The 11,476-nt window shown below is 39.2% G+C and overlaps 1 protein-coding gene across 1 annotated transcript in view; it reads left to right on the forward strand.

The window, feature by feature from the left end:
* The window catches only part of atp6v1ba (ATPase, H+ transporting, lysosomal, V1 subunit B, member a), a 31,194-nt gene extending 19,840 nt beyond the window's left edge, over window positions 1-11,354 (forward strand). The window contains exons 10-14 of the mRNA XM_083696116.1: window positions 4,954-5,104; window positions 5,303-5,385; window positions 5,593-5,697; window positions 5,935-6,064; window positions 10,457-11,354. Of these exons, the coding sequence (XP_083552242.1) occupies window positions 4,954-5,104; window positions 5,303-5,385; window positions 5,593-5,697; window positions 5,935-6,064; window positions 10,457-10,599 (612 nt within the window). The 3' untranslated portion in view covers window positions 10,600-11,354. The remainder of the gene's footprint in view (window positions 1-4,953; window positions 5,105-5,302; window positions 5,386-5,592; window positions 5,698-5,934; window positions 6,065-10,456) is intronic.
* The last annotated feature ends 122 nt before the right edge of the window (window positions 11,355-11,476 follow it).

Raw genomic sequence — 11,476 nt, forward strand, 5'->3', positions numbered from 1 at the left:
AAACTAGAAAAAGAAGTTCCGTAAGAAGCTGTGGGCTTGCACAGTCTTATTTTGCTTGTGGAAATAGTTTTAAAGATGGTTTGTATGATATCGATTTGCTAGGTAGTTGAAAGAAAGTGAGATGGAAGGATGGATAATAGATGGTCAGAGGGTAGCATTGGTAGATAGATGAGAGATTAGATAAATAGATCAATGAAAGAGGGGATGTACAGATGGGAGGGGAGGGATAGATTAATAACATTTGAGAGTTTCATAAGTATGACTTATACTGAGAAAGTGCTAGTGACTGGCAATGGGAAGAAAGGATGATAGCTGAGTAGTTGAAAGAAAGTGAGATGGTAGGATGGATAAAGATAAAAGACTGTCAGAGGGTAGGACATATAGATAGATATCTAGATAGATAGATAGATCAATGACAGTAGGAGGTTAAAAGTAGACTCTGGGATATGACAGAACTTTCATCAAAGATATTGTAGTGAACGAGAGCACCCACTCGTTTTCACTACCAATCGCATTTAACTGCATCTTTTCCTCTGTTCTCTGAAAGGTATTTTTTTTATGTCCCATGCACCAACCTCACCAAGTCAATTTCCTGTATGTGCAAATATATATGGCCAAATAAAAGAATTTTGATTCTGATCTTTAAACAGTATAGATTATACTGAGTAATGTAACAGTAATGACTGGTGATAAGAAGAAAGGATGATGGCTGAGTAGTTGACATGCATAGACATACTGTAGTAGGACAGTTGGATTAAAGATGGTCAGAGGGTAGGATAGCCAGATGAGAGAAGGTAAGAGGATGGATAGATAGATGGAAGCAAACTGAAGGGCAAGCCCACTAATAATATTAAGTATAAGGAAGAACAATAGTTGGACTTAGTAAACCCACTAAGCAAGCCCACTAAGAAATATGAAGAACTATAGTTGGACATGCTGAAGCAAGCCCACTAATAAGTATGACGAATAACTATAGTTGGCTTGCTAGTTATATTTAATTTAGGCTACCCCCGTTTAGGCTTCCCTAATATCCTTACTGGTTGAAGAGGTTAATAAGTACAGTATATGGATGATGGGCCTAGATGGAGGGATAAAGATAAGAGGGTGGATAGCCAGATAGATGAGAGGTTATACAGTAAGAGATGAGAGACAGAGATCGATCGATCAATATAATTAAGAGGTTAATCAGTATGGGTTTTACTGAGTAAAGCAGTAGTGACTAGTGATGGGAAGAAAAGATGATAGCTAGGTAGTTGAAAAAAAGTTGACAGTAGGATGAAAAGATGCTTAGAGGGTAGGATAGCTAGATAGATGAGAGAAGTATAGATACAGTAAATATTCACCCCCTGCACTTTTCCACATGTTGTATTTCAACCTGACTTTAAAATAGATTTAATAAAAAAATGTTGTCACTGATATACTCAAGACATTATGGGGTATTTTGTGTATAGGTATTTACCCCCCTTGCTATGACGCTCTTAAAATGAGCTCAAATGCAAAATGTCTTCAAGTCACTCAATACGTTTAATTGAGTGCAAGGATAACAATTCATGTGATTTTGGAATGGATATCTTTGTCTTTATTGGGTCTCTTATTTGCATAGGAATCAACTACTGAGGAAGAACTATAATTGGTCTTGCTGAAGCATCCCACTAATAAGTATGACAGATAACTATAGTTGGCTTGCTAGTTACTTAGCTAGCTACATTTCTAGATTAGATTGAATCTAACAGGATGGTGGCATCATCCAATCTACTAAGTCGTTGTAAAAGACAGAGCTAGCTAGCTAGAGACATACAGAACTTGCTAGCCAGCAAGATAGCTTTTCGCACTATTGATATAAGCTGTCTTGCAAATGGCCGTTTTAATTAGTTAAAGCAATTGTATTACTATAGGCAACATGAGGTATTGAATTTCCAAGTGTTATTTTGACAATATTTTGGAATTGCTGAAGCTGGCCCACTAATAGAATGCCCTGGATTGTTACACATCCTCTCCACTAGAGTTCTCAGAGCGGTTAAGAAAAACAACACCCCAGTACCTGGCCTCCCACTTGTTATGTTATAATTACTCCTTCTGTTGAAGTGCATCAGTAATGTAGACAACTGACAATGTTTATGATCCAAATAGGATCAGATAATGTACACCACACACTTTAATATGAAGACTAGAAAAATACATTCCAGAAGAAACTTTGTGGGCTTATTGTTAGTAGAAAAAGTTTAAAGATAGTTTTGACGAGAGATGGATAGATTTGATGAGTATTTGAAAGAAAGTGAGATTCTAATTATCGTAGCAGATGATATTTAAAGATTTAAAGATGATATGGTTGGTTGGTTGGCTGTAGGTATTTCAGTGGATTGGGTAGATCATTGCTTGGTTGAGAGTGGTTTCAGTGGGGAATACACTGGTAAAGTACAATGGAAATATACACTCATTGGCCACTTTATTAGGCACACCCTTCTAGTACCGGGTTGGACCCCCTGCCTTAATTCTTTGTGGCATAGATTCAACAAGGTGCTGGAAACATTCCTCAGAGATTTTGGTCCATATTGACATGATAGCATCACGCAGTGGCTGCAGATTTGTCGGCTGCACATCCATGATGCGAATCTCTTGTTCCACCACATTCCAAAGGTGCTCTATTGGATTGAGATCTGGTGACTGTGGAGGCCATTGGAGTACAGTGAACTCATTGTCATGTTCAAGAAACCAGTTTGAGATGATTTGAGCTTTGTGACATGTGCGTTATCCTGCTGGAAGTAGCCATCAGAAGATGGGTACACTGTGGTCATAAAGAGATGGACATTGTCAGCAACAATACTCAGGTAGGCTGTGGCGCTCAATTGGTACTAAGGGGCCCAAAGTGTGCCAAGAAAATATCCCCCACACCATTGCATTGAGTTGCTGCCATGTGATTGGCTGATTAGATATTTGCGTTAACGAGCAGTTGAACAGGTGTACCTAATGAGGTGTCCGGTGTGTGTATATAAAGATAAACATAGCAAGCTTGTATAAAGCTCCATAGATTACTGTAAATACAACTATTTTAGCTAGATTGTTGAACAGGATAAAATACAAGTAACGTGGCTAACTGTGGCCAGTCGCTATTATTTTGGAAAATAAATGTTCAGTTTTACACACTGTTATTTCTGGGATGATTTGGGGGGGGGGAGTGAAATAATTAAGAATATTCCATTATATGATGGAGGGAGTACATTTTGCAGCTAACTATTTCCATTTTCATGTCAGTTTTGTAGCGCTGAACATTTGTTTGGTTGTCTCCAGTGGCGTTTCACTTGACCAGCGTATTGGTTGCCAAGACAGTGTATTGTTGTGTAATCATTCTAAGAATGTGTTCTGCAGGTCTCCAAGAGTAGTTACAGTAACAATGGGGCTCTCAGAATGTTGACCTTAATCAACATCCCACCATGTTAAAAGACAGGAGTTTTTTGGTAGTAGAAAAAGTTTTAAGATGGTTTTGATGATAGATGGATAGCTGGGTAGTTGAAAGAAAGTGAGTCTTATAATGGTAGCCTAGATAATGTTTGAAGATGGTTTGCAAGCCCACTAATGAGAACGTGGATGACTAGAACAGAAACTCCAGCAGCAGAAGCCCCCCCCCCCCCCCCCCCAACATCTGTTAAGGTGTTTGCTGAGTGATATACTCACTAATGACTTTTGTGTTCTCAGTGAAAGGGAGGATAATGTGTCCTTCAGCCTTCTGGAAAAGCCGTAACTTCATTATTCTCCAAGGCTTAGTGAGGGGAAGGGGGCTCCTTTATAACACCGCCCTCTCTTGCTTTTTGTGGCGGGGAGTCGGACCCTCTCGCCTCTTCCTTTTATGCCTGTAATAATCCTTTTATGCAGCAGAACATGTTTTGATGTTTTGATGTGCCAGCCGTACAATGCAGGTTTTAAATGGTCTATACACACGTGAATGCCCAGCTCCCTTTCTATATTGTCTGCCTCTAACCTTGGCTCATATGTTGTATCAAAAAATGCCTCGGCCAAGACTCTTGACTTGTATGGTATTTAACCACTTAAAGAGGCCGACGGGGCATTAACATTTAACTTCTATTTCCATCCACACACTCGAAGGTTGAGTTTCGAAGTGAATCCACAGTTCACAAGTGCAGGCCCTTTACAACCCCGCCGGAGCTGGGAATCAATATGAAGCGATAGAACTGGGTTGGGCTTTTTGGCATTTTTTTTAGCCCAGGTGTTTTTCTACCGGTTTTGAAGTTTTTCTACTACTATATGAAATTTACATTTTCTAACATGTTGATTCATTAACAATTGCCTTTTCATGAAACACAGGTGATCAAATAAAAAAAACATGTCACACAGTGCAGTGAAATCCAATAAGAATATTCTTTGATCATCTACGGGTGATTTTTGATAGAAGTTTAATTTGATAATGCATGTCCAATTGAAAATAATCGCTGTGCAGGCCAAGTAGATTAAGGGTTTTGAACAACATAATCATTTTGAATCATTAAGCTTTCCATTTTGAGATTCTTAAACCTAATTGAAGTCTAGCCTAATCATTTTGATCAGTTATGCAAAATTCTGATTGTTCTGTCGATTATCACAACTGGAACCCTGATGCTTTGGAGAACCTGTGTCAACATTATTTTTCTTGATTACATAAATCCAAGCTCTTGTTGTTGACTTTTCCCAGCTAGCTGGTGACAAGTTTGGCCATTGAAATGGGAATTACGTTTTCTTGACTGTAGCTGGTGTTAAAATTGTGGGCTATTTTGCAAAATGGAATGCAGTCATGGAAGGAGACCTTTTTGAGTGGAGCAGTTTTGAGTCATCAGGGGAGGCTGGTGGAGGTAGAAATGGAGGACAGCCTCCTCTGATTTCTACCTCCATCGCCTCCACTGTATCTGATATACCCTGGTTCCACCCCTTGCTCACCTGTGCAACATGTTCCTGTATCCCCAGGTGTCTGCTGCTAGAGAGGAGGTGCCTGGGCGTCGTGGCTTCCCTGGCTACATGTACACTGATCTGGCCACCATCTACGAGCGTGCTGGGAGAGTGGAGGGCAGGAATGGCTCCATCACTCAGATCCCCATCCTCACCATGCCCAACGATGGTGAGAACTTTTCTGCATAGGAAAGCAATCTGTATTTGCATTGATTTTTTTTCTCCAAGTATTCATTTTTAATTCATGTTTTATGAATGTATTTGTCACATCAGCACTGAACCACTCAGTGCGTCTCTTAGCAACCTCTGAGGGGCCTCCGCTAGGGCGTCCTCTATATTGACCTTCACATGAAATGTGTTTTCTCAGATATCACCCATCCCATTCCTGATCTGACTGGGTACATCACTGAGGGACAGGTATACGTGGACAGACAGCTGCATAACAGACAGGTACAGTATGGACATTCACACTTGTTTGTACCTTAACAGGGTTGGAAGCAGTTTCCTCTTGCTGTGAATCTAGTGGATATATTTTTATATTTTGTAAATGTCCAGGAAAATGTCAAATATTTACCTTTTGTTGTGGTTTACATTTTAGTTGAATATGATATTGATTTATTAGATTACTAAATATGTTCATTAATATTTCACTTTCAGATCTATCCACCCATCAACGTGCTGCCCTCTCTGTCTCGATTGATGAAGTCTGCCATTGGTGAAGGAATGACCCGTAAAGACCACGCCGATGTGTCTAATCAGCTGGTAATGAGCATTACCACCATGTACACACTAAACCACTATAACATTCCCACCATGTACACACTAAACCACTATAACATTCCCACCATGTACACACTAAACCACTATAACATTCCCACCATGTACACACTAAACCACTATAACATTACCACCATGTACACACTAAACCACTATAACATTACCACCATGTACACACTAAATCAAATAACAAGCCTAACTAAACCACAACCCCTCTCTCAGTATGCCTGCTATGCCATTGGTAAAGACGTGCAGGCCATGAAGGCTGTGGTAGGAGAGGAGGCCCTCACTTCAGACGATCTGCTCTACCTGGAGTTCCTGCAGAAGTTTGAGAAGAACTTCATCGCTCAGGGTAAGAGATGGAAAAACACACCACACATAATCTAGGGGGGAGAGTTGCTATTGAAATTCAAGTGGTATAGCAATATGACTGAAAATGGGGGCATAGCAACTGCACTACCTGTGATGTGACATCCCATGGGGTGCAGGATTTAGTAACAGTATGAATGGAAGTCTTGTAGGAGGCATTAGCCAGCACCCGGACACATCATTGAGACTCTCCTGTTTATATACTTTTACTTTTCACAATTACTGTGAGGTTGAAGTAGAGATTCTCAGCTTTTGTTTGATAGTATTTGTGCACACCATTTAGACATAACAACACTTTTTATACGTAGTACGCCTATTTCAGGGCACCATAAATAATGGGACAGATTCATATAATTTCTAAATTAATTACTCATGTTTAGTGTTTGGTTGACAATCCTTTTCATACAATAACTTCCTGAAGTCTGTGACCCATTGACCCCACCAAATGCTGGGTATCTTCTCTGGTGATGCTCTGCAGGGCCTATACTGCAGCCCTCTTCATTTGTTTGTTTTGAGGGTTTTTTCCCTAAAATCTTATCAGGAAATAAAATTTAAATGTAAATCTGAATATCTACTTGGCCAGTCAAGACCTTTCCACCTTTTGGCCATGAAAAACTCTGTAGTTGCTATGGCAGTATGTTTTGTGTTTTACTGTATGATGAAGCGCCATCCAATGAATATTGAGGCATTTGCTTGTACTCGAGCAGAGATGTTTCTGTACACTTCAGCAGTTACATCATCAATTAAGTTAGCCAATTCTAGTGGCAATTATATATGCTGAAACCATAACACCCCCTCCACCATGTTTCACAGATGTAAATCTTGGGCATACAGTCATGAGAAAAAATTAGGACACCCTATGAAAACCTTTGTCTTCTTCAACATATTCAAACATATGGACATTTGATATTCATTTGAACAATATTGAAAAATTGAGGTAATATAACTAAACAAATACAACTGAAACAAATTATTTAAAAAATTATTGGTAAAATGTAATTAATAGAAATGCAATCTTCTTGTGAGGAAAAAGTTAGGACACCCCTACATTTAGTTCCACTTAAAATGCCTAAAATTATAATAAAGAGCACCACATCAGGTGCAAATGATTAGAACATCGTTACAGAGGATTTTGGAGGAGCCTGTCCTATTTAAACCTCAGATATTTAGTTTGGTTTGCTCTTGATTGTTGAAGTGAGTTGCATCACCATGGCGAGATCAAAAGAGCTCTCTGAGGCCTTCAGAAGAAAAATTGTAGATGCATATGAGTCTGGGAAGGGATATAAAAAGATCTCCAAACTATTCGAAATTGGCCATTCCACTGTCCGGAAAATAATTTACAAGTGGAGAACATTTAAAACCACCACCAACATGGCCAGGTCAGGCCGCCCAAGCAAGTTCAGCCTAAGAGCTGACCGAAAGATGCTTAAAGAAGTCTCCAACAATCCCAGAATGTCATCACGAGACCTACAGGTATCTCTTGCCACAATTGATGTCAAAGTACATGCATCCACCATAAGAAAGAGACTGAACAAGTTTGCATTACATGGGAGGTGTGCAAGGAGGAAACCCCTGCTGTCAAAAAAAAACATCAGGGCAAGACTAAAGTTTGCCAGAGAACACCTAGAGAAAGACCAGAACTTCTGGAACAATGTGCTTTGGACAGATGAATCCAAAGTTGAACTATTTGGGCACAGTAAGAGTAGACATGTTTGGCACAAAACCAAGACGGCATTTGAGAACAAGAACCTCATACCAACTGTGAAGCATGGGGGTGGAAATGTCATGGTTTGGGGCTGCTTTTCTGCAGCAGGGCCTGGTTAGCTCACCATCATAGAATCCACTATGAATTTTGTATTGTATCAGAGGGTGCTTGAGGAAAATGTGAGACCATCTGTTCGAAAGTTGAAGCTGAAGCAGATGTGGACCATGCAACATGACAATGACCCAAAACATTCCAGTAAATCTACCAAGGAATGACTCAAGAAAAATAAATTGAGAGTTCTGGAATGGTCAAGTCAAAGCCCGGATCTTAATCTTATTGAGATGCTGTGGATTGATTTGAAACTGGCTGTGCATGCAAGACACCCCTTGAACATCACACAGCTGAAAGAATTCTGCAAGGAGGAGTGGGAAAAACTTTCTCCCAATTGATGTCAGAGACCTGTAGACAGTTATAAGAAACGTCTAATTGAGGTTATTTCAGCCAAGGGGGGCAATACTAGCTATTAGGGCATAGGGTGTCCTAACTTTTTCCTCAGTAGGAATTGGCATTATTGTTAATTTTTCGTTAAATAAATGATTACAAAGTTACATTTTCATAGTTTTTTGTTCAATTACATCCCCTTTATCTATAGACATTGTTAGAAAGAAGATAACATATTGATATGTCCATATTTTTAAGAGAATAACTTAATATTTTGGGGGGTGTCCTAACTTTTTCTCATGACTGTATGTTTTTTTTTTCTTGGGTAAATCTTTTCTCCAAACTTTCCACTGGCAATCACTCTGGTGCATGATAATATTTGTCTTATCTGTCCACAAGACCTTTTTCCAGACCTCTCCAGGCTTTTTACGTACTTGTTAGTAAACTGTAACCTGACCATCCTTTTTGAAGACAACTAGTGGTTTACACCTTGCAGTGAAGCCTCTGTAATTTGGCTGGTGAAGTCTTCTGCAGATGGTAGTCTCTGACACATTCACGCCTACCTGCTGGAGAGTGTGCTGGTCATCCACTGTAGAAGTCTTCCTTGGCCTACCAGGCTGCTTGCGATTGCTAAGCTCACCAGTGCTTTTTTTTCTTTGTGATGATTTTCCCATTATTATTTACCCATTAATTTTTTTAAAACCTAATAATGGCTTCCTTGACTTTCTTTGTCACCTCTTTGTTGACAGACACCAATAGAAAAATGCAAAGCCTAGAATCAATACTAGACATTGACAGCTCTCTTATGCCTGCACAAATGATGTGACGGAACACACCTGACTTACCAGAAACACCTGTCAAGCCAATTGTCCCATTACTCTGAAATAGGGTGACTACATATATAAAAAAAAAATATGACTATGTATAACCATTATATACACATACCCTCAAATAAAAGCTACTACAACCTCATACTAATTGTTTGATTTCAAATCCAAACTTTTGGAGTAGAGAGCTAAATGAAGAAAAATGTATCACTGTCCAATTTATTTATGATGGGCACTGTACATTGCCTGAGGTTGTTGTCCAATTAATACCTGCCCACATAGCTCTTTTCTTTTAAATATTACAAGGGAAATCAGTGGCTATTCCCATCAATAGCTATTCTCATGGAAAAATATAGCATTTTCTTATTTTCCTGATTTCCCAGGACGTGTTTTGTCTCATCAATTGTCCAGAATAAAAGGAAACGTATGATAATAATGTTAAATTTCTATGTACTTTGCAATGTCCATATGATGCTCTAACAAATGGCTGTGCACATTCCTATTGGGCATTGCTGCATCATGTTTCTGATGGGGGTACAGTAGGCCCATGTTCCTTGTAACCTGGAAGTCTTTGTTCTTAATCGTTACCTTTTGTTTATTTCTAATGCCTCCACCTATGATTCAACAGCAGATTGGAACGAAAACCCAACTTAATTGAGTATTTGTATAGATTGAGTGATGCCATGAAGTCTATTTAAAATGAGACAATGGTAAACTTTCATGGCTACATCTGTAACTCCTCTATGACACACACACACACACAGTCCTTCAGTGATAATGTGTGCTTTCCATCAAAGCGTACAATAAACGCTAACCATTATCACTCTTGTCCTTGGACTGATGAGATTTCTAAAGGAAAGATATGCAGGCTTTTCCATCCATCCAGAAGAGTGAGTGTGAGCCTGAATTCTTTCAACAAGCCTTATGAGTCATTAAACTGAGATAATATTATTAGAATTGATTGAGGCCAAAGGAGTGAATGGAAATGACAAATAAATCCTCTGCTCCATAGCAATATTTAATGTATTGTGTTGCACTACTAGTATTCTACATAATCATGTTTCAGACTTTGGACCTCTCTTTGCTCTCAACTGAAACACAGGCAAATGGGAATCCTTTAGGCTTAGAAGGGTCTGCTGTTCACTCCTGTCCCTCAGGTGATGATATGGCAAATTGGGTGATTTTACCATGCTCGTGTATAGAGATGCCCATCGTGTATAATATCAATGAAGTAGGTTCATTGATTCTGATTCTGATTATTGGAAAAAGTTACTGAGGGTTAGGGTTAAGTTCTATGAAATGGTTCCCTCAGTGTATGTCATTGAGAAGGTACCTTAGGAATACAATCTAATGAGATTTCAGTACAAGTGTTTTCACAACACTATCTGCTCTCCTCCCTCAGGCCCTTATGACAATAGGACAGTTTACGAGACCCTGGACATCGGCTGGCAGCTGCTCCGTATCTTCCCCAAAGAGATGCTGAAGAGGATCCCCCAGAGCACCCTGGCAGAGTTCTACCCCAGGGAGTCTGCAGCCCGCCACTGAGGGCCTTTACAATGCTCTGATTCCACCTCCCCTCCCTCCAACCAGAGAACAGAGCAATAATCTCAGCACCCTCTGTATCTATGTCCAGAGTCTTGTGTGGATAGTTTTTGTGATTGTAATATCTATGTTTTATTCAGAAGTGTAAACTTACCCTTAACATCATAGAACAGTCCTGTTATTTATTGGGGGTATGTTACTGCTGGATTTTGTCTCATGAAATGTTATTGTTGTCTTTCCCACCAAAATGAAAGGAAAAAAATAACATCCTACACCTTAGCTCTTAAAGGGTATTGTTATTGTGTTCTCTTTAAATTTCAATGGTTTGGATTTGTCCAATAAAAGTTTGATGTAGTTATCCTAATTGATTTGCAATACTAATTGATACGAGTTATAATCAGAAAATCATCAGACTGAACTCTTTGGTACTGAAATGTCTCTTCCCTAGGCTTGGCATGGTAATGAGTGTCGATATTGGACACAATTTGGGCCATCTGAAATTGATTTCTAGGTCTGTTGATCTTACATTTAACCCAATGTGTGTTGACCGTCATTGCTTATTTCTTTTTGACATCTGTTGCTTCCTGTAATTACTCTGGAAAGAAATACAAAGGATGTTTACGTTGTGTGTATTGCTGTCTGTGATATGTGCGCTGTGAAAAAACCCCTAAACATTCCCATCTCTTTCACTGAAGAAATTGAATGTGTGTTGTATTGATGGGTGTGTTTGTCCATAAATAAATTAAATTATATTAAAATCCCCAATCGTATTTGACTTTTACAATCCCACTTGTCATTGCATACACATTTTGATGAACATATTTGTGGTCGTTGTGAATCACCACGAGCTGTTACACACTGCTCATTGTTTGGCTTAATT

The sequence above is a fragment of the Argentina silus genome, assembly GCF_951799395.1.
Source record: "Argentina silus genome assembly, chromosome: X".
In the NCBI taxonomy this organism is placed as follows: domain Eukaryota; kingdom Metazoa; phylum Chordata; class Actinopteri; order Argentiniformes; family Argentinidae; genus Argentina; species Argentina silus.